We start from the raw sequence: 26,710 nt of genomic DNA on the forward strand, positions 1-26,710 counted from the left end.
GTCCTACTTCTTGTTCAGCCAATTGCTCAGACAAACAAGATTGTTAACATTTGCAGGAGATAATGTTGCCCGCTTCTTGTTTATAATAATCACCTGAAAGTGAGAACAGGCATTTGCATGGCACTGTTGTCGTTGGCATTGCAAGATAGTTATGTGTCAGATGCACTAAAGATTCGTGTGTCCCTTCATGCTTCAACCACCATTTCAGAGGACATGTGTCCATGCTGATGACAGGTTCTGCTCAATAATGATCCAAGCAGAGCATACCATTGCATGTGCATTTTCATCATCTGAGTCAGATGCCACCAGCAGAAGGTCGATTTTCTTTTTTGGTGGTTCAGGTTGTGTAGTAGGGGGGAGGGATAGCTCAGTGGTTTGAGCATTGGCCTGCTAAACCCAGGGTTGTGAGTTCAATCCTTGAGGGGGCCACTTAGGGATCTGGGGCAAAATCAGTACTTGGTCCTGCTAGTGAAGGCAGGGGGCTGGACTCGATGACCTTTCAAGGTCCCTTCCAGTTCTAGGAGATGGGATATCTCCATTAATTTAAATTTAGTTTCTGCATCGGAGTGCTGCTCTTTTAAAGACTTCTTTAAAAGGCATGCTCCACACCTTGTCCCTCTCAGATTTTAGACAGCACTTCAGATTCTTAAACTTTGGGTCGAGTGCTGTAGCTATTTTTAGAAATCTCACATTGGTACCTTCTTTGCGTTTTGTCAAATCTGCTGTGAAAGTGTTATTAAAATGAACATGTGCTGGGTCATCATTCGAGACTGCTATAACAAGAAATGTGGTTAAAACAGAACAGGAGACATACAATTCTCCCCCAGGGAGTTCAGTCACAAAGTTAATTAATGCATTATTTTTTTAACGAGCATCATCAGCATGGAATGGTGGCCAAAGAATGAAGGGGCATACTAATGTTTAGCATATCTGGCATGTAAATACCTTGAAACGCTGACTTCAAAAGTGCCTGTTTTCACTTTCAGGTAACATTGTAAATAAGAAGCAGGCAGCAGTATCTCCCGTAAATGTAAACAGACTTGTTTGTCTTAGTGATTGGCTGAACAAGAAGTAGGACTGAGTGGACTTGTAGGCTCTAAAATTTTACACTTTCTTTTTGAATGCAGTTATGTAACCAAAAAAAATAATAATCTACATTTGTAAGTTACACTTTCATGATAAAGAGATTGCACTACAGTACTTGTATGAGGTGAATTGAAAAATACAATTTCTTTTGTTTATCATTTTTACACTGCAAATATTAGTAATAAAAATAATAATATAAAGTGAGCACTGTACACTTTGTATTCTGTGTTGTAATAGAAATCAATATATTTGAAAATGTAGAAAAATATCCAAAATATTTCATAAATTTCAATTGGTATTCTATTGTTTAACTGTGCAATTAACCGCGATTAATTTTTTTAATCGATTCTTTTTTTTTTTGAGTTAATCGCGTGAGTTACCTGCAATTAATCGACAGCCCTAGTGCAAACTATACTTAAAAACTATTGTGCAGGTTCTCTTGCTGTGGAGAATGGGGCTGGTGACCCATATCAAATCCATTGCTGGGGGAGTGCAGCCAATTATAACATTTTTGTGCAATTAAGTTGTACCAGGGCAAGTGGAGGTGGGCCAGGGAATTACAAAGTTTTTAAATATAAAAAACTAACTATGAAAATTAACATCTAGGTAAATATTTAATGTCTCTTGTCATTTCTGGAACCACTCTGTGTATTAACTAAGTGGGTTGTCAGACCCACCTTTCATCGCTTCTGCTGTCTGAATAAGCTCTGTCACAGCACCAGCAACCCGCTTTGAGAAGGCAGCCAACGGATGCTTCAGTTCTGGAGTTGGCTTCTGAAGAATCTATAAAAAGATAAAAATCAATTAGCAATTAGAGGCTAATTTTTCACTGCAAGTTCCCAATGAATTAGATGAATGCTACCTAATGCTACTCTAGGGGGAAAAAAGAAAAAAGTGAGTATACAGAAAAATGCAAAAATGCCCACAACTCAGAAGCAAAACTAAAATAAAGACCCAAGCAGACTGGTTGTGAGATTGTATCTCACATCTAGCCCATGCTAGGAAAGCAAAGCTGTCTATCATTGTGAAAGTATTCCACAGGGCTGTTTCTGGAAGTACTCAATATTTGACAGATGATCTCATGTGTCAATCTATTAATGAAGAACATTTAACCAAATTAAAATGCAAGCCAAGTGCTTCATGTTGCATTTTCATTTTGGGGACAAATGTAAACTACACGGGTAAACAGGGTACAAAACTACATGTTTTACACTACCACCATTGCCACTGTTTCTTCCAACTATCCTTGTTATAAACTGAGATTCATTCCCCACCTCTGCTCTCTTTTGCTCCTTCTAATATTCTTCATAATCGCTTAATTAGATACCCTCAAAGTAGCTCTGTAGCAGAGCAGGCAGATACAAAAGGGAACAGAAATGAAACAACAGAAAAGCGGCCGTTGTATCAGAAAGCAAGGTTTAGGAATCCAACACTAATCTTTGCTTTAATGGCTGGCAGAAGTTACAAGTGGGCGAAAAAGAATATCTTACTGAGGAAAGAATTCATTATTTCATTTATTCCAGCACTAGCAACATGAGAAATAGGGGAATGATTTTGCAGTAAAGGATACATGAACTTTTTAGATGGGATTGAGAGGAAGAATTCGATAGTCACTTTTGCTTAGTACTGCTCTCTGGAATTCAACTTGACTTAACAGGATGGAAGAATGAACAAAAGATTTGCTTGTGGAAATAAAGGTTCAGTGCCACAGATATAGCATATGGGCTCTGAATATCTATCTGTCCGCTAAGGGTGATCTTTCTTTTTCTTTCACATTTAAAAAGGTTAAGAGTGGAAACTAGAGGTCTCCTCATAGCTCAAATTATGTCACTGATATAGTGCAAATATGGAATATGTGTGCACTTTTCAAATCACACCAGGCTTGTATGTTCATATAAAGAATACTGCTGTACCTGAAATAATGCAAGATTCACAGTATACATTTTAATTCCTTATTAGCAAACAGAATTATAATTGAATGGTCAGATCTGACCCCTCCTAGGTCAGCGGTTTTCAACCTTTTTTAATTTACGGACCTCTAAAAAGTTTTGAATGGAGGTGCAGACCCCTTTGGAAATCTTAGACATAGCCTGAGGACCCCCAGGGTTCATGGACCACTGGTTGAAACACACTATTCTATGGTAACGACAACCTTTCATAGACCCCTTAGACATAGCATGTGGACCCCTAGGGGTCCGAGAACCACAGGTTGAAAACCACTGTCCTAGATAGTATATTGAACAAAAAAAATATCTGTCAACAGATTGTAAGTTCTTTGGGGGTCAAAGACCATGTTTTCTTTATCATCTGTAAAGTGCCTAGTACACTTTTAGGTGTTGCAATTAAGTTAATTTTTGAGGGAGATGAGGAGTGGTCCCCAGACAGTAAGAATTATGTGGCTTTAATTTTGGGCATCCCCATGTTGATGGAGTCGTTTTAAAACTTGGTGTCATTCACAAGCACTAGTGAAGTTTGACAGAACAATTCTTCCCTGTCAAAGCCAAAAGATAGCAGAAATTTCAAATATAGTTTTCAATAATTCTAGAAGAATTCTGCTTTCCTTCCAAGCTCACCGTTCCTCCAGTGCTGGTGAGCTCTGCAGTAAAAGGACCAACACGCAAATGTAGGAATTGATGGCGCATTTCCTCATTCATTACTGTGCCAGAAGATGCTAGAGAAACCCAGGTGGTAGGTTTTTAACTGTACATGAATCCCTGAGTTTCACAGAGCCTAAGGTTGAAGAGCCCTGTTTCCATAGTAAATATAAGTACCTGAATCCTCAATAGCCAAGCAATCTGCTGCCATATTAACAAAATGAATACCTTTTGCAACAATGAGGGCTATAACCAGGGCACTGTCTGAGCCTCCTTCAACCCAGCAGACAGTACTATTGTGCCTTTCAGAGCTAACCTTCCCACACAGCTGAAATTTCAAAAAATACACACAGTGTGATCATGACTGTAGCAAAGCACCATGTTTTCTGATGTAGAAACAATTTGTAACATCAGTACTACCCTTGACAATGGCAACAAAGTGGCAATTAAATGAGTGGGTGTAAGTGCACGAACTTGGAGGTTTTCCAGTTACCTTTCTGTAAGTGTATTTAGAACTCATGGCAGGTGCTGGAGACTGAAGTCCTGTATTTACCCAAAGCACAGATACAGAATGGACATAGAGCAAAAGCTTCTCACACACTGATCTGCCAGTGCACCTCAACCCTGACCTGCAAGGGCCATCTGAAGGTATGTCCCTCGGCCTGCGCCACTTCCAGCAGCTCCCATTGGCCTGGAGCAGCGAACCGCGGCCAGTGGGAGCCGCGATCAGCCGGACCTGCGGACACGGCAGGTAAACAAACCAGCCCGGCCCGCCAGGGGCTTTCCCTACACAAGCGGCGTCCCAAGTTTGGGAAACACTGCCCTAGATAATTTGATAATCCACAAGAATGTCAAAGCCGTATTGCTTGTATGTGAGCACTCAAGTCAGTAACATGCACTTTACACTTCTTAGTCCCAGCACAGAGTGACTTTTTGGCATGTGGATTCCTGGTTATTGCGCTTACTAAACCTTAAACTTTTAGGTATTTTGAAGGGCTCTGACTGCCAAACTTCACGCTCTCCGGTCTCTCTGAATGTCAACAGACCCACTCGAGCAATCTTGTCCATAGCAGTCAGGCTCAACAAGACTTTGTTAGCACTCATATAAACTGCAGTCAATAAGAAGAATCAGCTGAAAGGTCTGATGCCAACCAATCTTGTTGCTGTGAGATCATAAACTAATGCACCAGCTCAGCATACTAAACCAGACAGAGACATTAAGAAGTGTGTGGACTCTAGCTGACTTGAAAGTTGCCTTGCCATCACCTTCTGAATAACTGTGTCCAAACTTGCTAACTATTATTCTATGTCAAGAAAATTGTTCAATTAAAAAAAACCTGTGCAGGCTGTCTGATCCTGTTCTATGCTACAGCTCCAACCAGTTAGAATTTTGGGGGAACTGCCCCAAGGTAGAGGTTAATGTACTGGGTAGAGCTAAGCTGGGTATCCTCACTGGAAAATGACTGATGCAGTGATCCTTCTGTACTTGCTACTAAGCAACATCCAACGCAATCCTATTTACGTTCTAGGGTGCAACCAACTTTTTAACAAAGAATACACTGTGAACTTGAGTATCGATTTCTATCCAGCTTCCTGGAAGCAGTTAAAATGGTGACATCATCTTATCCATCTTCACTTCTACACAAACTTTATGCTCACTAATTTTGGCTGTGTGTGCCTGGGCTTGTAACATAAACCTAGTCTATATATGGCTCGAGTCAGCTGGCATTTTTGGGTACTGTAACAGGGTGCTGGCCTAAGAGGCACTGAACCAGCCCCTGTTAGGAGTGGGGAGACCCGCGGGAAGCATATATGGGGGAGCTGGTCGGTCTGGACTCCCACAGAGAAGGAAGGGGCATGGGGGAACACCCCCTGATCCCGCTCTCTGCGGAAGAAGCCCCAGATGTACTGGGACGAACGGAGGAAACTGAGGCATGGAAGGTCCCGCCCAGTGGTGGGATGAATGCTGACCCCCCGTCGTTGGGGCAGGAGAGCCCTGAGCCGCAAGGAGAGCCGGGGGAAACTGAGGCGCAGGAGATCCCGCTAGAAGTGAAAACAACCCCCGAACTCCGGCCAGACACACAGGGGAAGCTGGGGATAGGGGGCCTGCCACACTGCGATTGATGTGATGACCTGCGGGTGGAAGCAGAGATGGTGGGGCCACCACTCCCGGAGAAATGCTCCTTCTGTGGGAGAGGGATGGAGAAACCATCCGGGGTGTTGGCTGGGAAGGACCCAGCTGGGAGCGGGGAGGGCTCCCCGAAAGAGCCTCCTTCGGGGGAACGGCGGAAGGGCCGAGGGGCCAAAGGTGGCCCGGGGGCGCCGATCTTAAGGTGTAACAGGGTGCTGGCCTAAGAGGCACTGAACTAGCCCCTGTTAGCTCAGAACCTGCTAGCATAGCTCCCATAAAGGGGAACTGACTGGAGCTGGCAGGGTGTGGCTCATTAAAGGAGCCTGAGAGCAATCACCTGTGAGCCTGCTAAGAAGGCGGCCTATAAAGCTAGCAGGAAGGAAGTAGGAGGGGGGGAAACAGGAAAGTGAGGGCCTGTTGCTCCCAGCTAGCTGTAAGAGCAAGCTGTTCCCTAAGGGGCTATCTGACTGATATTGAACTGTATATAGCTGTATATACGCGGTGGTGGGAAAATACAGGGAAATAAAAGGGCACTGGTGTGTGAAAAAGAGTGGTCTCCAGCAAATTTATACCGCGAGCAACGAAGTGCTCGTCTACAGGTACATTTCCGCAGTGTACTCAGGCCTTGTAAGTGAAGCTGCTAGAGGTAAGAAAGGCGGCTCTGCTAAGAAAATGGAATAGATGGGAGAAGTGAAAGGCAAAAGATGAAGGAGTAGGATCAAGCAAAATCTGATTAGTCTTTGCTCTGTTAAGATGCATAATGTTGAGGCAGATACTGCAATATTCAATAGAGTGGATAAAACATGACAAATTTCCCCAAGTACAACTGTACTAAAAATACACTAGACTTCTAAATGCAAATTATTCCCTGCTGGGCAAGTTCCAGTAATGAGATCTAACAAGTTTAATTTTTCTTATACTATCTTCCTTGCTAGTGACAAGCGTTCATATAATCGGACCTCTATTTTTTACTTTATCTGTATTCCTACACACAGTCGTTAATTTAATTTAATTTAACTAGACACACTAAAATCTCTGCCTGGCAATGTATTTCTACCCAGAAGGCCTATGTCACACACCAGCCACTAAAAGGTAGCTTCTCAGAGGTTGCGCACATGATGACTGCAGCTGCAAGTCAACTTGAGAAAGTTGGATATTTTACTAAACCTTTATTCTTACACACCCCATGCTTCTATATGTGTGAAATGCCCACGTTGAAACAATGCTACAATATTACCAGATAAGTGTTCAGATTCCAGAAAAGCATACACAGTTCAGTATTCACAGCTTCAGAGTGCACTGAGTTAGTCACAAGACTTTAAGTGAAAAAACAGAGTTGGGGAGCTTTTAGGAGGGGCTTTGGGGATGGCCTCAGATAGCATTTCCTTTGCTTACCTCAGGATAGGGTCAGGCAAGCATGTGAACGTAGTGCTCCCCTAGTGATTTTCACAACATCGGTGGTTTGGGTGATTGGCAGTGGTGAGCTGGAGCCGGTTCGCGGGAACCGGTTGTTAAATTTGTCCCGCATGGGACAACCGGTTCTAAAAGGGCATTTAAATTTAACAAGCGCTCCCCTCCGCGGCCCCAGCTCACCTCAGCTCTGCCTCCTCCCATGAATGTTCCTCCCTGCTTCTCCTCCCCCCTGCTTCCCGCGAATCAGCTGCTCGCGCGGGAAGCCTGGGAGGGCTGAGAAGCAAGCAGGCTTCCCGCTCAGGCCCAGGAAGATGGAGCTACGGTGTGGGTGGGGGGGAGCGAGGAGGGCCATGCGCCCCGGCTGGTCTTCGGCCACGTCCCCGCCCGGCCCCGCCTGCCCAGCTCTGGCCGCGGCCCTCCCTGGCTCCGGCCGGTCGCCCTCCCTGGCTCCGGCCGCGGCCCTGGCCACCCAGCTCCTGCTGTGGCGTGACGCGGCCCGGCTCTGGCAGCGCGGGTCCGGGTGCGGCGGTGGCCGCGGCCCCGCATCCCCAGTTGCCCGGCTCCGGCCGCGGCCCTCCCTGGCTGCGGCCGGTCGCCCGGCTCCTGTCGCGTCCTCCGGCCCCGGCTACCCGGCTCCTGCCTCGTCCCCGGGCTCCGGCCGTGCGACTCCTGCCCCGGCCCCGCGTCCCCGCAGCTCCGGCCGCGGCCGGACCGTAGTGCAGCCAGCCACGTCCAGTCAGTGCGGTAAGGGGGTGTTGGGAGAGGGCAGGGGAGTTCGGGGGGTGATGGGGAGGTGGACAGGGGTTGGGGCGGTCAGAAGGCAGGGAACAGGGGGATTGAATGGGGACAAGGGTCCCGGGGGGGGGGGCAGTCAGGGAGGAGCAGGGGTTGGATGGGGCGGTGGGGGGCAGTCAGGGGCAGGGGTTCCAGGGGCAGTCAGGGGACAGAGAGAAGGGGTGGTTGGATGGGGCAGGGGTCCCTGGGGTGTCAAGGAATAGGGGGGGTTGGATGGGGCAGGAGTCCCGGGGGGTGGGCCATGACCCCCTCGTGGGGTGAGGAGGGAACCGGTTGTTACGATTTTGGCAGCTCATCACTGGTGATTGGTGTGTGTTCTACTACATCAGGTTAAGAGAGAGACCCACTGGAGAATACCAATGTTTGATTTTAAAGGGGCCCATTTTTAGATGCTGTGATGCCTTCACTGACTCATGATAAAGTAAGCTCCAGAAGAGAACTCTATGCAAACACATCCAGCTTCCCTTCTCTCTTTTTTTAGAAAGTGGTGAGCTATTTTAACCATTTGTTCAGGAACTTGCAGCAAGCTAATAAAAAGTTAACGTTGGCAATGATTATGAAAAGGGCTCAGTGGGATTATTTGTTCTTGGCAAAGCTTCAATACATGCCTATAGGCTCCTTCTTACCAGGAGGACATGTTCTAGGAGATCCAAGTATCCCAGGGTACATTCTGTTCCAAATCGCAGTGCTCTTGCTCGAACATCTTCACTCACGTCTGGGTGATAGGAAGCTTGCTACGGAGACAAAGCAATATTAACACTCAAAAATTACAAAGCAGAGGTAGGGGGGAGGAGCAGACATATGGATGGAAACTACATAAATGGCAAAGAAAGGCCAGAAAAAAGCAATTTCTCATTGTTTGTAAATAACATCCAAGCCAGCAAGTCACCACCGTTGCAAAGGTATAGCGTAACTGGCCTGTCAAAGCTGCAGAGCCTCAACTGTGAATAGGGTGACCAGATGTACTATTTTTAAAGGGACAGTTCCGTTTTTTGGGACTTTTTCTTATACAGGCACCTATTACCCCCCACCCCCGTCCCATTTTTTCACAGTTGCTATCTGGTCACCCTAACCGTGAAAATGGATTTACGAAGAAGTTTCCTTCTGTTGTCATATTCTTCACTCTAGGGATGCAACAGCTCACTATTTTTTAACATTCTTCATTAGACATGGTCAGCATCAGATACACATCCCGCCATCAGCCCAAACAAAACAGGCAACTCAGCAAAAGTCCAAAGGAGAAAGGCAGCAAGTTGGTTGCTTTTTTTAGGTATAACCGTAACAGATTCTGGGAATGGACTGAGCTGGTAGCTTGTGGGGGACGTGTACTACAGTTTTGTACAAGCAGTGATGCTAATAAGAAGGAAGATGGCGCCTCCATATTCCTATTGACACATTGGAAGAGGAAAGAAAACGAAAGAGGTCTGAGCAATAGTTTCTCCATCCACAAATACATACAGCGTTACAGATTTTAGAACTACAACCCCCCTCAAAACGCTCCCCCCCACAAACCCTCAGACATTCCGTCTAAAATGAGAGTGTTCTGTGCAGCCCCCAAAAGTGAACACAACTTAAGGCTCCACATCAGAGACAGTGCAGCCTAGTGGATAGCGCACTGTACTTGAACTTAGGACAGCGGTTCTCAAACTTCGTTGCACCGCGACCCCCTTCTGACAACTAAAATTACTACACGACCTCAGGAGGTGGGGAATGAAGCCTGAGCCTCGCCACCCCAGGCAGGGGGCCAAAGCCCAAGCCCAAGGGCTTCAGCCCCAAGCAAGGGGCCTGTAAGCTGAGCTCCGCAGCCCACGGCTAAACCCGAAGCCTGAGCTCCACCACCCAAGCTTTAGCCCTGGGGCTTCAGCTTCAACCCTGGATGGTGGGGCTCGGGCTTCGTCCCTGGGTGATGGGGCTTGGGCTTCAGCCCAATCAAGTCTAACACTGGCCCCAGCAAGTCTAACACCAGCTCTGGCAACCCCATTAAAACAGGGTCATGACTCACTTTGGGGTCCTGACCCACAGTTTGAGAACCCCTGGCTTAGGAGATCCAGGGTCTATTCTCAGCTCTGCTACTGGCCTGCTGGGTGACCTTGGGCAGGTTACATCTGTGCATAATTTTCCCGCTCTGTAAAATGGAGATAATGATGGTGACCTTCTTTGTAAAGTGGTTTGAGGGCCAATATTATTCTGTATATGGAAAACGGAAGATTGCAAAGAAGCATGCCTGCCTTTTAAACATACTGCAGCAAAGGGCTGATTAATGACATGAGCCTGATATAGAGGTTAAATGGATCAACTACCTGTCATGTGTAGTATTAGATTTCATGTGGTTAAATATGTACGACAAGCAGTAAAAGAGCATCTTGTACCGGTAGAATCTTTTAGAGGGCAAAATAAAAAATTTGAAAGTAGTTCTGCATCATAGATTCACCACTACTAAAATGATATTTGGAAAGTACAACTGGGAGCATGTTTAAACTTGGCATTAATTTTTAAAAATACACCTTAAAATGCTTTTTTTCGGGCAGTTTTATTGAACTCACCTGCCCACTTTTGCAAATATGCTCCTACCAATTTCTTTTTGTCTTCTGGCATTTGCAATTGGGACTAAAATTAATTTGGTTGTTTGTACACTTTGATCAGTTCTTTCTTTCCTTATCATCATAATTGATGATGTCACATTAGACTCAGTTGGTTAATGGTCTGAGTTGGTTAATGGGCTCCCTCTACTGGCTAGATGAAGAGCAGCTGAGCATCAACCACTACAACCTACATTAACTACACTGTTGGCTCCCCACTTTGTAAACAGAACAGTAGTTTTTTGGAGGGTTTTTTTTTTTTTTTGGTCATATTTAAGGCTGGGTGATTATTCTACTGGAAAGACTTAACCAATTTAGAAAGGTCCAGAAACTACTTGAAGTCCAACAGCGACTTCACCCCACACATTTAATTTACCTTGTACATACTTCAATACTATGGTGACGGATGCTACAAAAATACTCAGATACCAAGAATCTCTTCAAACTTCTACCAGAGATAAGCCCAAGTGTTCTGATTAACCTTAGCGTACACAATTGACTGAGACAATACAATATTTTTGGAAGAAACACTGAACATATCAACATCTTTAAGGCCTATTCTGCCTCCCACTGAAGTCCATGAAAAAAACTATTTACTTCCCTGGGAATAGAATCAGGTCCTAGTTCTTATATCAAGAATACATATTCAAAAGACTCGTCAACCAGCAGCAAACTAACAAAAAGCTTATTCATTCATTTACATCAGAAGGTTTTCCTGCAATATAAATTAAATTGAATTTCCTCAGAAAGTTTCTTGGACAGAATGTATGTACATTATATAAATTCATATCCTCATCTGTGAAATATTGTTAACTCAGAAATTTTTTTGAGTTACTTCCTGTGTGACATATTGTATTATACCAAGACACACAGTTCACCTTGTAGAATAGTTTGGAAGGATGGATTTCTTTCTGCTTTAAGTGGAGGAAGTGGCTTAGGTTAATTTTTAAAGGATTTCCCCAAATCTTCTGCCTATGGTTTGATGTTCTCTTGCATTCTCAACTCTGATTAGCAAGTTTGTTTCAGACACTTGGGGAATGCTAAAGTAATGACAAACAATAAGGGACAAAGCTTCAAAAATATTGTATCCCAACTCCGGTTTTTCTCCTCAGGTCAGATGATTTAGTTATCCTCTAGAGGATTGGGCCAAAAGAAACCTGATGAGGTTCAACAAGGACAAGTGCAGAGTCCTGCACTTAGGACGGAAGAATCCCATGCACTGTTACAGACTAGGGACCGAATGGCTAGGAAGCAGTTCTGCAGAAAAGGACCTAGGGGTTACAGTGGACGAGAAGCTGGATATGAGTCGACAGTGTGCCCTTGTTGCCAAGAAGGCTAACGGCATTTTGGGCTGTATAAGTAGGGGCACTGCCAGCAGATTGAGGGACGTGATCATTCCCCTCTATTCGACATTGGTGAGGCCTCATCTGGAGTACTGTGTCCAGTTTTGGGCCCCACACTACAAGAAGGATGTGGAAAAATTGGAAAGAGTCCAGCAGAGGGCAACAAAAATGTTTAGGGGGCTGGAGCATATGACTTATGAGGAGAGGAGACTTATGAGGGAACTGGGATTGTTTAGTCTGCAGAAGAGAAGAATGAGGGGGGATTTGATAGCTGCTTTCAACTACCTGAAAGGGGGTTCCAAAGAGGATGGATCTAGACTGTTCTCAGTGGTACCTGATGACAGAACAAGGAGTAATGGTCTCAAGTTGCAGCTGGGGGGCTTTAGGTTGGATATTAGGAAAATCTTTTTCACTAGGAGGGTGGTGAATCACTGGAATGGGTTACCTAGGGAGGTGGAATCTCCTTCCTTAGAGGTTTTTAAGGTCAGGCTTGACAAAGCCCTGGCTGGGATGATTTAGTTGGGAATTGGTCCTGCTTTGAGCAGGGGGTTGGACTAGATGACCTCCTGAGGTCCCTTCCAACCCTGATATTCTATGATTCTATTGCTCCTGTGAATTTCTACTTCCAGTTTTCCCTGCTGCAATTGGCAACACATGTTCTCAAGACACACAATGTTTCATTATTATTAATTATTTTTATATCACAGAAGTGTCTAGGGTTTCCCAAGTGAGATTGAGACCACAGTCCACAAACAAGACAATGGATGGGAGAAAGGATCATTATTATCCTTGTTGTGCAGGTGGGGAACTGTAGCACAGAAATATGGACTTTCTCAAGGTGATACAGGAATTCTGCTTTGAATCTGCAAACTGAACCCAAGATCCTGGCCAGCATCTTGCTTGCCAGTCCACGAGCCCATCTCTGCTCTTTCATCTCTTTCTCTCCGGTTTTTGATACTTCTATTGTACCTGTCCTCTTCGCACTCAGTTCCTCTTTGCTATCATGCCCCATTCTCTCTTCAAGTGCTTCTAGCATTATGGGTTAGCAGTATGTGTACAATGCTAACATTGTAAGCACTGACATACCCCTCATATGATAAAAGATGTGCAATCTTTAACTGCAACTATATAACTAAGACCATCTCTTTGCCCTAGATAGTTCTCATATCGTTCTAATTTTGCTACAAGAGTCACCAGTAATAAAATAAAAAAATCAATGTTTCCCATTAGTTAATGCAGAGTTATTACTTTACACACATGGTATAAAGATGAAATCTGTTTTTATCTTTGGGTCTGATCCAATCTTGACTACTTTTGGTTAAGTGTCTCCATCAAGTTTAATAGGACCCACAGGATCAGTTCCTGAGATTGAACTGTAACCAATATTTTTTTCCCCAAATGGTAACTATTGACAAATGCTCACTTACAGACTCACAGACTTTAAGGCCACAATGGACCATCATGATCTAGTCTGACCTTCTGCACGTTGCAGGCCTCAGAACCCCAGTGGTCAGTGTATTATTTACATATTGCACAATTACTGTAGACTTGTTTAAATATCCCAGAGCTGAACCCCTCTGCTTCAGGGAAGTTGCAGTGAAATTTAATGTACATTTATATTCATGACACTAGAGAAACACAAAGTGTACTGTATATAACAATTCATGCTATATTTTGTTCACACATGTGCATTTTGGTGGGTTTCATTCCATTTAGTGGCACATCTAACCCATAATGTGTGTCATTATTTGCTTATTATTTGACAATATTAGTCCTAGCAAAATATTCAGAAGATTGATTTGCTGCGTATTTGATGAGAAACCCCTATTTTGCCAAATATCACAAAAAGATCAAGTTTTGCAGGTGTCATGCTGCCTTGATGGTATAACAAAGAAAGTCAGGTGCTCCCTATTCACCATCTTAAAGTACAAAAGAAGTGGCTATTCAGATTTATCATGGAATTTTTTTAATACCCCAGAAAATATCATATTGCCTCTATATAAATCCATGGTACACCCACATCTTGAATACTGCGTGCAGATGTGGTCGCCCCATCTCTAAGATATACTGGAATTGGAAAAGGTTCAGAAAAGGGCAACAAAAATGATTAGGAGTATGGAATGGCTTCCATATGAGGAGTGATTAATAAGACTGGGACAGTTCAGCTTGGAAAAGGGATGACTAAGGAGGGATATGATAGAGGTCTATAAAATCATGACTGGTGTGGAGAAAGTAAATAAGAAAGTGTTATTTACTCCTTCTCATAACACAAGAACTAGGGGTCACCAAATGAAATTAGTAGGCAGCAGGTTTAAAACAAACAAAAGGAAGTATTTTTTCACACAATGCACAGTCAACCTGTGGAACTCCTTGCCAGAGGATGCTGTGAAGGCCAAGACTATAACAAGGTTCAAAAAAAGAACTAGATAAATTCCTGGAGGATAGCTCCATGAATGGCTATTAGTCACGATGGGCAGGGATGGTGTCCCTAGCCTCTGTTCGCCAGAAGGTGGGAATGGGTGACAGGGGATGGATCACTTGATGATTACCTATTCTGTTCATTCCCTCTGGGGCACCTGGCATTGGCCACTGTCAGAAGACAGAATACTGGGCTAGATGGACCTTTGGTCTAACCCAGTATGGCCATTCATATGTTGAAAAGTAGATAAGAAGACTTTCTACAAGAGATCTGATACTCCTTCATACAGCTTGATGCCATCTATTAACAAAGTAAGTATATGAGTGGATAAAAACACAGTAGCATACATGCCAAAAATAGAAGTACTAGCTTCTCACCAGACATTTTAAATTGCTGTCTAACATTAATTGATATAGCTCTGGCTAAGGGGATGTGGTACACATAATTAAATTATTTAACAAACTTAAGACTGTGCAGCGTAGTGGTAGCCATGAACAAGAGAAGCTTTCAAGCCACACCGGGTTCTTCTTTAGGTCTGGGAAAGATACTCCCAGAGTCACAGCTAAATGAAAGGTGGAATAGATTGTTTAGCATAAGTAGTTAGCGCATATTCAAAGGGACCATTCAAGATAGAGTGGCCCTTGACTATCCATTAGAAGATATTACCTCACCAACCTTGTCACACTTAAGACTGACAGCTGTTTTGACAAATTTTGGGTCACATGTTTTAAATAATGCCTCTGATTGGTCTTCTAGACTTTCCACCTCTCTCCAGTGTTTTCAGACTTGTTTCTCCTTGCCTAATAACCCTTTCCAGCTCCAAGGACATAAGAAGGCCAAAACCAAATCCACTGGGCTAAGTAGAGGGCAAGCTTTTATCCTCACTGTTCTGAACCATACTATTTCTGGTTCTAGCTTCAGGCTGCCTTCCAGCTGTTATTCCTACTCTGCTGCTTTCAAGGTGGTGCTCTGTGGCACATAGCCGACTTTCAAGCTAGAGATTATTAATGTCATCTGCAAGCAATAACAATGGTGACTTCAAGGATCAGTACTTGCTACTCAAGTGGTAACAATTTACCACTACTACCATGTTAACCTGGTAGGCCCTAGCCCAAAGAATGATTACCATACCCAACAAGCTCTCAGGTAGACTGCTTTTCAATCTGTCATTTTAGACAAGTAAAATTGTTCTCAACTGTTTTCATTCTTTAGATTGCTTTGTAAAGGCAATTCTCTCATGGATACTCAGCCCCTTATCAACATCCCAGTTCCCCACTGCTTGGACTCTAAATGGTTTATTCTGCAGGCCTCTGGCCATCTATGAACCAGAGCAGGAGAGGCACCAAATTAAATTATAGCAATAATAGGAGTGAATGTGAAAACAAGAGGAAACAATTAATTTGAAAGTATACAAAAACATACAACTAAAATGCAGAATATTAAACTGAAAATATAATTTAAATAGGAAGAACTGTAATCCAGAGAATCTGCAGAGTGAAATGCAGATAGATCTCCATATGAATATGCTCCTACACTAGCCAGGATATAAAGTTACAAAGGATATTTAACGAATATGCTTCAGAGTGTTAATTGATCCTATACCATTGCACAACTGCACACGAGAGTGCTTTCACCTTCCCTTGAAGCATCATGTACTGGACTTTGACAGAGGCATGATACGAGACTGGATGATACAAGATGTGGTGACTTCTGGGTTCCAATGCAAACTATAGCTATACTTTCAAGTATCTGTGTTTAGCAGGGGGCGGGGGAGGGGGGGAAGATGAGATCAAAGCTTGAAGCAAGCAGAGTGTTCAGGAACAGATGTACTCTGCTAAATACATACAAGAATCATCAAGGTCAAAATGACGTAAGGATTTCAATTCACAATATATACAGAAATCATGTTCAAAATCACATTGCATCATGCTTAAGTGCAGAATCATTATTTTAAAAACAAAATTAAACCCTGTCCTATGCTTACATCCAGTCATAATGGAGCTAAAACGTGATCTGGGGACCTACGCAGGGAAAGATTTAACTAAATTTTGAACTCCACACCTGCCAAACTGCCCAAGCTTTAATTCTTCTCTCAGTCATTTGTACCTTGAAGAGCAAAGATGCCTAAATGATGATTAGGAATAAGAGTTGTCTTAATTTCACTTAATTTCAATGCTCAAACTTCAAAGAATCAAAGAATCAACTTTGTAAAATCCCTTTCTGGTCCTGCCCCTGTTAATTACGAATAATCCCGCCCTACCTCAGCATGAAGAGAAGTGGGTCATGAGTATATTTTGCATTACTACCTGAACTATGGATGCAAACATTTTACAGTCCTATTTCTTTAAAGTTGTCTGTCTCAAATACAATATTCCAAAAGTTCAGCTCACAGGAGCATTGCAGTTAGTACAAGACAAAAGGCATACACTCTTTAAAAGCACAGGAGGAATTCAGCAGACCAATTAGTTTGTTTAGAAAGCAAAGGAATATTGACAATACATTTGCACATTTTTTCCATTAGAGAACTCCTAACTATATTAAAATCAGGTCACCATTACATTATTTTTATGCTCTACTGTTTGTACCGAGTCTGTCTTGTAGTTTAAAAGAAACAAAAACTCAAGCAGGTTTCGTGTCAATCAAAAAAAATATTCTCTCTCTCCAAAAATAAACCAGTGTGTATTAATCCATATTTCTCTTACATAGCATAGAAATCCCCCCTTTCTGGTATTGGATGTGTTAGTCAGACTTCATAATTCTCACAATCATTAACTTCTCATAAAGACAAACACAAACTAAATTTAAGGATATAGAAACCTAAAAAATTAGGAGAGGAAATTAATCTTTACCTTACAAGCTGTTAGCATATCAGCTACTGCTTTGCGGCTCAGATTCGCTGTAGCAATCACATCCTCCTGTCTGCATGAGTTCCCAGCTGCAACAGCTTTGGCAGTTGCCATGGTGATTCCTTTCGTCATCCGGATCGATTCTTCAGGTGATGATGTCTTTTCTGGAATCTCCTTCGACTGAAATACCTAGAAGTTAAAGCAGAAAGGAGATCTAGTTGCCCTTTAAGAGTCAGAGCACAATAACACGGAGCTTGAAACAGACACGGCAATTGGAAGCAGCCTTCAAATGGCATGAAATCAGAAATTTAATTGGAATATTGTTCTGCAATATCACTCCTGCTTGTCAGGAGTCTGGCTCTGATAAGACTTGCACATCTACACAGAGCAGAGAGAAACACTAAGCTGTGGGAAGTATGCACAAAAAGTTAACCCATTCATTGAAATGGATGACACCCAACACTTGTCATTTAAACTATCTGTATTATAGGATAGCCAGAAACCAATAGCTACTAGTCCTATCCATATATTCTTCCATCCTGACTATCGGACAGGCATGCAGAGATCCTCCTCCCATATAGGCCATGCTCTAATGCAGGGGTGGCCAACCTGAGCCCGAGAAGGAGCCAGGAGCCACCAATGGACATTGCCAAAGAGCCACAGTAATACATCAGCAGCCCCCCATTATCTCCCCCCCGCTCCCAGCGCCTCCCGCCCACCGGCAGCCCCACCGATCAGCGCCTCCCACTCCCTCTCCGCACCTCCTAATCAGCTGTTTCGTGGCATACAGGAGGCTCGGGGGGGGGGGAGGGAGGGAGGAGTGAGGGCATGGCAGGCTCAGGGAAGGGGGCGAGAAGGGTCTGTGGCAGAGCCAGGGGTTGAGCAGTGAGCACCCCCTGGCACATTGGGAAGTTGGCACCTGATGCTCCAGCCCCAGAGTCGGTGCCTATACAAGGAGCCGCATAGTAACTTCTGAAGAGCCGCATGTGGCTCTGGAGCCACAGGTTGGCTACCCCTGCTCTAACGTGTCATAGAATCATAGAATATCAGGGTTGGAAGGGACCTCAGGAGGTCATCTAGTTCAACCCCCTGCTCAAAGCAGGACCAATCCCCAGACAGATTTTTGCCCCAGATTCCTAAATGGCCCCCTCAAGGATTAAACTCACAACCCTGGGTTTAGCATGCCAATGCTCAAACCACTGAGCTATCCCTCCCCACAAATCACTCCATGCAGCACTGCTCTATAAGTACTGTGCGCTAACCCATTGCACCACTAGAGCCCACACCAGCTGTCCCCTCAGCCAGAAGCAGCATAGAAGGACTGAACTGGATATATTAATAAAATGCTCAAAATTTTTTTCTGTAAAGGTTGAAAGGGGGAGGGACAGAGAAAATGAAGCACTGTCTCTTTTCTATGCTTAATCCTCTGTTACAAACCTAACTATATAATTGTGTAGAGGAACTTGTATCAAGAGGAAGACATTGAATTACCTGACCCCACACACCTCATTCCTATGAATGTTGGAAGTAATTAACTGTATTAAAACATTATAGCTAACGTAAGTCAGTTAGAGCTTATCCTGGCTCCTACTTGCCTCCTTTTTCCAGCTGTATTCCTTATTAGCTTGCCATTCTTAAGCCTTATAGAATAGTCCAGGTACTGTACTGGGTTACTCCTGAGGGTATTCTGCACCAAAAAATTTAAAATTCTGTGCCAAAAAATTTATAATTCTACAATATTTTAAAATTCTGCAAATTTTATTTGTCAATAAATAAATGTGGAAGCTCCAGCATGGCAGTGGGAAGCACAGGCCACTGACTGCACAGAGGTAATCACCCTGCGCCGCGCCTCCCCTCCCCCGGAGATGGACTCAGCAGTAAAGTTGCACCCGACCCTGACATAGTGTAAGGACCAGGACTGTCCCAGAAACACCCCAGGCCCTGCCCCTCTGTGCCAAGCACACTAGATGTAGGCAGGCAGGCTCAGCCCAGCAGTATCCAAGAATGGAGAGGCTTAGTGTAGGGATCTACCACTCTGCTGGCTGCTCCGGGTGCCCGAAACAATGCACCCACGCTGCTGGGGAGCGGTGATGACCGCTCTTGCAGCTTCCCTTTGCTTCCAGGTCAGAACGTCATTTTTCTGCGGAGAAGCAAAGAAATCTGCACATGCGCAGAATTCCCCCAGGAGTAACTGGACAAATTTTACCAGTCACAACCATTATGCAGTGCTGCTCTGACAGCATTATCTATTCCTTATTAGGGTTTTCTAGTGTGCCCATTGCTGTAGTATCTAAATGCCTGAACATACATTAGGAAAGGCCACTCCCATTTATCCAGGTTATCATTATTTGGCTTTCACCCCTCCACCCCCTCTCAGCGTGGGGGAGAAACTGAGGAACAAGCCCATGCCAACTGTTACAAAGACATCTCTTAACAGTACTCAAATTCAACCTGTATCAAGCCAGTTAAAGCAGTGCACATGTATATACAATAGTCCCATACTAGGTAAAATCCTGGATGAAGTTTCTCCATTGACTTCACTGGGGTCAGGATTTAATCTTATTTTTAATAAATATATAGACACTCCTGAGACTGCCCCAAGCAATCAAACAAAACAATTGACTCATGGGTATAATAATGCATTAGAAGTATTCAAAAGAAATCACCACATGATTTCTGCTTGACACAATAAAGTACAATTCCTTGACAGACTAAGTATCTGGAACGTTTTAGATTGCAGAGTTTATCCAAAGGATTTTGACGGTTCATTTACTGTGTCACAGCTTATGTGGGGATTTAATTTTAAAAAATATATATATTCCATAATTATTCTTCCTTTGTCAGTATCTGCATTTTTCACACAAAAATAAGGAAGCTAGTTAAACAGAAATTAAAAGGTGCAGTCACAGGACTGAAATACCTGCAAGCTGCAGAAACTTTTTAAAAATACCACAATAGAGGCTCAAATTAAATGTATACCCCAATTAAAAAAAAAAAAAAACATAGTAAGAGGACCAAAAAAAGTGCCACCAGGGTTAAACAACAGAGTAGAAAAATCGGTTAGAGGCAAAAAGGCATCCTTTAAAAATCTTACTGAGGAAAATAGAAAGGAACATAAAATCTGGCAAGTCAAGTGTGAAAGTATAATTAGGCAGGCCAAAAAAGAATTTGAAGAGCAACGAGCAAAGGACACAAAAACTAACAGAAAAATAAAATAAAATAAAATAATAAAATAAAATAAAAAATTAAATACATCAAAAGGAGGAAGCCGGCCAAACAATCAATTGGAGCACTTGAGGAAGGCCAGGCCACGCCGGAGAAGCTAAATGAATTCTTTGCATTGGTCTTCACTGCAGAGAATGTGAGGGAGATTTCTACACCTGAGCCACTCTTTTTAGGTGACAAATCTGAGGAGCTGTCCCAGACTGAGGTTTTCAATAGAGGAGGTTTTGGAACAAATTGATAAATTAAACAGTAGTAAGTCATCAGGACCAAATGGTATTCACCCAAGAGTTCTGAAGGAACTCAAATATGAAATTGTGGTACGTAACCTATCACCTAAATCAGCTTATGTACCAGATGACAGGAGGATAGCTAATGTGACTCCAATTTTTAAAAGAAGATTCCAGAGGCAATCCTGGCAATTACAGGCTGGCAAGCCTAACTTCAGTACCAGGCAAATTGGTTGAAACTATAGTAAAGAAAAGAATTACCAGACAAATAAAGGAACACAATTTGTTGGGGAAGAGTCAACATGGCTTTTGTAAAGGGAAATCATGCCTCATCAATCTATTATAATTCTTGAGGGGGTCAATAAACATGGGGACAAGGGTGATCCAGTGGATATAGTGTACTTAGACTTTCAGAACATCAAAGGCTCTTAAGGAAAGTAAGCAGTCATGGGGTAAGAGGGAAGGTCCTCTCATGGGATCAGTAACTGATTAAACACAAGAAACAAAGGGTAGCAATAAATGGTCAGTTTTCAGAAAGGAAAGAGGTAAACAGTGGTGTCCCCTAGGGGTCTGTACTGGGATCAGTGCTGTTCAACATGTCCATAAATGAGCTGAAAAAAGGGGTAAACAGTGAGGTGGAAAAATTTGCCGATGAACAAAATTATTTAAGATAGTTAAGTCCAAAGCAGACGACGAAGAGTTACAAAGGGATCTCACAAAACTGGATGACCGGGCAACAAAATGGGAGATGAAATTCAATGTTGATAAATGCAAAGTAATGCACACTGGAAAACATAATTCCAACTAAAGCATGCAAAATGATGGGGTCTAAATTAGCTGTTACCACTCAAGAAAAAGATCTTGGAGTCACTGTGGATAGCTCTCTGAAAAATCCACTCAATGTGCAGCAGCTGTCAAAAAAGCTAACAGAATGTTAGGAACCATTAGGAAAGGAATAGATAATAAGACAGAAAATATCATACTATAAATCCATGCTACGTCCACAGTTCCGGTCGCACCACCTCAAAAATCTTATATTAGAATAGAAGTCTATAAAATCATAAATCATGTGGAGAAAGTGAATAAGGCAGTGGTATTTACCCCTTCACATAACACAAGAACCAGGGGTCACCCATGAAATTAATAAGCAGCAGGTTTAAAACAAGCAAAAGGAAGTACTACTTCACACAATGCACAGTCAACCTGTGGAACTCATTACCAAGGGACAATCCCATGCTCTGGATATAGGAAAATTTTTAACTGCCAGAAGCTGGGAGTGGATGACAGGGAATGGATCACTCAATAATTTCTCTACTGTTTCATTCCCTCTGAAGCATCTGGCATTAGCCACTCTTGGAAGACAGGATACTGGGCTAGATGAACCACTGGTCTGACCTAGTATGGCCGTTCTTATGTTCAGTGAAAAACAAGCCAGAACAGAGGGAGCCCTTAGGGACTGCCACAATGGGAATGTTCAAGAAGACAAGGTTGTGTCAATAGCGCTATTGAACACTAAGTCCACAAATTACATAACAAAGTATTTTCCAGTACAGTCTCTCTCCATATGTGCGGTGGTTATTTTACTAAGCAAGGTAGGATATTTTAGCCTCCTCAAACATACAAAGGTATTAATTTACATTACTCACCAGTGGTTTACAAAAGGAGCATCTGAAGCAGCAGCTGGGGGGGGGGGGAGGGGGGGGGAGGGTCAGAAAACTGTACTGTGAAGGGGGGAGGAAATAACCCTCTTGGTTTAAGATTTAATTCGGTGCTACATGTAATTTCTGCTCAGATGAAATATCAGTTATCAGGTTATTTATCCTGGTAATGTGGCTTTATGAAAAAAGGAAAAAATGGAGATGTGTTTCAAACTGCAAGTGCCAACAGTGCTGCTCTTTGACACTGGAGAAACATTTACAAACCAAGGTCAATGAAAGGTGAACATTTGACTCAGAAAATAACATTTACAGTGAAAGTTTCATGTCTGGAGGAATGAAGAACCAGTTTCTCCAAGCGTATTTCATGACAGTAGCATCTCACACCTGAGAAATACAGCCTAACAAGGGAGACTGGTGACATGTGGAAGTGGATAGGTTGAAGTGACATGCAATCGTGTGTTGAGAGCTGTGGGTAGGGACCATATCGCCTCTAACTCACAACAGAGCAGCCAAAACGTCCCTGGAGGCACCTCCAGTGAAGCCTGATTTGATTGTAAGAGTGTACTTTAGAAAGCTGCCATGTGCAATTATTCCATTCTTTACCGTGAGTTCCTGTTTGATGCACTCAATCGTGGCCTCGAGAGCTCTTGTGCCTCGAGTAGCTTCATCTTCTACTGCTTTAACAGTCTTCAGAAGTGATGTGACATTGGTTACCATCACCTGAAATGGAGAGAGGGAGAGATGAAAATACATCATTCCCTTCTCCCACATTTAGGAGACACCCCAACATGATTCAAGGAACATCAAGCTATGAAGCCACTATTAATCCTTGTAGGGAACAACAAGCTTTATATACAGTTTGGGTTAAACAGCTGAGAGTGAACCCTATAGACAGGCTTTTATTTATGAGTGATCCCTATTGAAGTTAGATTGTTAAACCCAGATTCACTGAATAGTGGTGCTTTCCTAAACATGAGTGCATGGTGTCACAACTCGCCCATGCCTGGGCACAAACCTTTTTCAACACCAGTGTCTCTGGGTTTCAGCCCTTTTACCCCTCTAAGCTTCCTCTGAGGACACTTGCCTGTGAGTATCAGGTGAACCTGGTTGCTTTTCCTAACTATTTCGAGGGCCCTGCAGATCTCTTGCAAACTGACCGATTGACTATGCCTCTGATTTCTGGGTTTGAAAGACCACAAAACTTCACTTAACCAAAGTAAACAAAACAAATGTCCCAATAGCACTCAGTACCCTTCTATTTTGTGCTTCTACAGGGAAAGCATGATCTTACAAGGGCCTGGCAGTGCTTCCATTCCTGACCCGTGTCTAGTTCCCAACCCCCCCCCCCCCCCCCCCCCCCCCCCCCCCCCCCCGGGATCCTGTTCCCTCTCTCCTCAGGACCCAAGTGATCACTTGTCAGATTCAAACCCCCAAAGTTCCAAACAGGCAGTCTGGGTGGAACGCCTCTCCAGAAGTCCTAGGATCTGTGTCTCTGGGCACTCCTTGGCATGTCTTTATGCAATAACATACCTCATCATACAATTTTGCTTAACAGTACTTAGTTATGCTATAACATCACCTATCATACAATTTCAAGTTAACAGAATCCCTTCTCCACATCTGGTATGAATTGCCTACAGAAAGATTAAAAGTCAACAGGTTTCTAACATATAGAAACTAGTGCCCTCTCCTTTGCCTCCATTACCGTACATACGCAAAACTATAACCTCAAAAAACCTTGTCAGAGACCAGGCACATTATTTACTAATTCATGAAATGCCACTATTACGTTCTCTTGGCACAGTTTGTAAAACCACAGTTTGTAAAACTAAACACACAACTGCCATCATCAATTGAAAAGAAGTCAACCATCTCTCAGGAAATCAACCCAAACCTTGATTTAATGACTTCCCCCTCAGACAAAAGGCTGAGTCAATACTGTAGCTAGCCTTGTCTTATGCCCTGATGGTCAAACACTGGTTCCAACATACAGAGTAAGCAAGTTCCAAAGTTAAGGGCACATCTTCCCTCCAGCCTGTAGATGTACAAATGCTCTTAGGACAGCACCTAAGCCCATCTCAGATCTTCAGATGGAACACAAGGAGGAAGGTAAGCTTTCAGATAACCAGGACTCAAATCACATTGAGCTCTGTAAAGCAAAGGGAACCAGTTAAGCAAGCAGACACTGTTCTGTAGTAGCTGAACTTTGCATGGTCTTTGATGAGTGCCCCCTCGCAGAGTTCACTGCAGTAATCCAATCTGAGGCATCGATCACTGCAGGTCCACATTTGATGGGAAAGGGCAAAATCTCTTTGCCAAGCAAATGCGTAAAAGTCACTTTGACTACCTGATCATCTGGAAGCAGATCCAATACTGCCCAAATTTCAGCATCTCAAAGCACTTTACAAACATTAAGCCCCAAGAGCCCTGTGAAGCAAATTTCACAAAGATCTCAGATGTGGGAAAACTGAAGCACAAGGAGGTGACACAATAAAACAGTGGCAGAAGCTGTCCAAATCCTGTGCTCTGACCAATAGACACTTCCGTTTAGAAGCATGGCCTTGGAGAAATGCAATCAAAGTACACTACATTTTATAGAAAGCCTGTCTGAGATCTCCAGACCACTTTCTAAAAGTTGAAAAGTCCAAGTCAGGATCTTAACAGCTGGATGCTTATACTGTGGACTTCTCATTACTTGTTCATTACCCTATAGGATTCAAGTACACATTTTTATAGGGTAAACTTTTAGTCTCGTAGCCCGAATATACCAGGGACTTCCCTCCTCCCTCCAGACACATATGCTTGCAGAGTGACAGAGGTGCCTGTCAGAAGGAATACAACTCTTTAACTAGCTGTGGTGAGATGACTAAGAAAACGGATATTATGTTTACGGGCACTGACATGAACGATACTATCCAGCTTTCCACCAATCATAAACCGTCTAGTTTAAGTTAGTAGGATACAGATGAAACAGAAGGAAAATGAGAGACTGAAGTGAACCAGAATTCACTGCCACCAGTCTTTAAAATTCTAGCAACGAAGTGATGCTAGCTATTTCTTTAAATAAACATCAAAGCAAACAGCAAGGAATAAGCAAAGGAATGTTTTCAACTTTTGTAACAGAAGCTGAGATAAGCTCTAAACTTCTCTAAAAGGGAGAGATATCGCACTACCTACCTTAGCTGCACCTTTGAGCTGGTACATGGATGGATCATCTGCTGGTTTGCTAGCAGCTCCTTTTGTAGCACCAATGAGATCAGAAAGGGCCTTAGCAACATCCTTAATAGCATTGATCAGTACAACCTACAAGAATGAGAAATTTGGATGTGAAGTTAGTGCAATCACATCTCACCTCAGCCCAGAGATGGAAGATTTGGGCAGGATGTACACTGAAGGGGTCTGCTAAGCACAGAGCAAATGTTGGTACACAGTGTTAAGAGAGAAAAAGACACTGTATGCACAAATGCTAAAAAACGACATGTAGTTTCCTGCATAAGCTAAAGCTGTGTTTATCTGTACAGTATACAATGTTCAGAACCCAATTCAGCTACTGTCTCCTGTAATTAAATGGTTTTCTAAGGCAGGATTTCTCTCTTTCCCATCATATCCCAAAGAGGGGCTTATTCACCTCAGTGTTCTGTTCAGCATGGGAATAGAATGGGAGCAGTTAAACTAGGTACGAACTTACAGCTTGATCCTCCCTTGGAGAATGACCCCATTTACTGTGAAGTCAGCTACTATTCTGACAGACGTAAGCAGATCAAACGTACTTGGTATGCCCTGGACATAAGGGAAACACTCCACTTCAGGGAAAAGGAAGTTTTATATAACCTAGTCTCCTAAGAGCCCCCAAGGAACTAAATGATGAATGACTTGCCTGAGGTTAGAGTCAGCAGCAGTCAAATTCAAGTAAATTGCCTCCCAAACCAAGTACAAGGGAAATAAAGTCTTATGCCCCTCCCCATGAGCACAATTATTTCCAAGAAACATCAGAATAACTCTCTCCCCCAAAATCCTTTTCCCCATCTGCTCATCTGCTATGTGGTCAGATACCTTCAATCTTTTACTTTGGTTTAGTGATATCAGTACAATTCTACCCTTTTTCAAAGTGATAACATGCATGGAAAATGGGACAGCTCCGGAAAAAAAAAAGATACGTGGATCTATTACTTCTCAGTAATGGATAGGAAATAAAAAGTTTAGCACTGCCTCAGTTCAGCCTGTTTGCAATTTATTACAATCTATGGCCAAGTTAGAATCTTCACTTTCTTGTGAAAGCTTACTCAAGCTTTGGTAACTCAGAACCTCTTTGATTAGCAAGGGGGAAAAGACAAGACCCTAAGACCTAATGTAGATTGGTACAGCGCTCACTTCTCTCTCTGTCTGTGTTACAC

The 26,710-nt window shown here is 43.1% G+C and overlaps 1 protein-coding gene across 1 annotated transcript in view; it reads right to left on the minus strand.

The window, feature by feature from the left end:
* Positions 1 to 26,710, minus strand: part of TLN2 (talin 2) — a 178,162-nt gene that overhangs the window by 24,823 nt on the left and 126,629 nt on the right. Inside the window, exons 46-50 of the mRNA XM_065411565.1 lie at positions 25,494 to 25,619; positions 22,920 to 23,036; positions 17,210 to 17,395; positions 8,646 to 8,753; positions 1,764 to 1,869 (exon numbers count right to left, since the gene is read on the minus strand). Coding sequence (XP_065267637.1) covers positions 1,764 to 1,869; positions 8,646 to 8,753; positions 17,210 to 17,395; positions 22,920 to 23,036; positions 25,494 to 25,619 — 643 coding nt within the window. The remainder of the gene's footprint in view (positions 1 to 1,763; positions 1,870 to 8,645; positions 8,754 to 17,209; positions 17,396 to 22,919; positions 23,037 to 25,493; positions 25,620 to 26,710) is intronic.

Source organism: Emys orbicularis, chromosome 10 (genome assembly GCF_028017835.1).
Source record: "Emys orbicularis isolate rEmyOrb1 chromosome 10, rEmyOrb1.hap1, whole genome shotgun sequence".
NCBI classification, from domain to species: Eukaryota; Metazoa; Chordata; order Testudines; family Emydidae; genus Emys; species Emys orbicularis.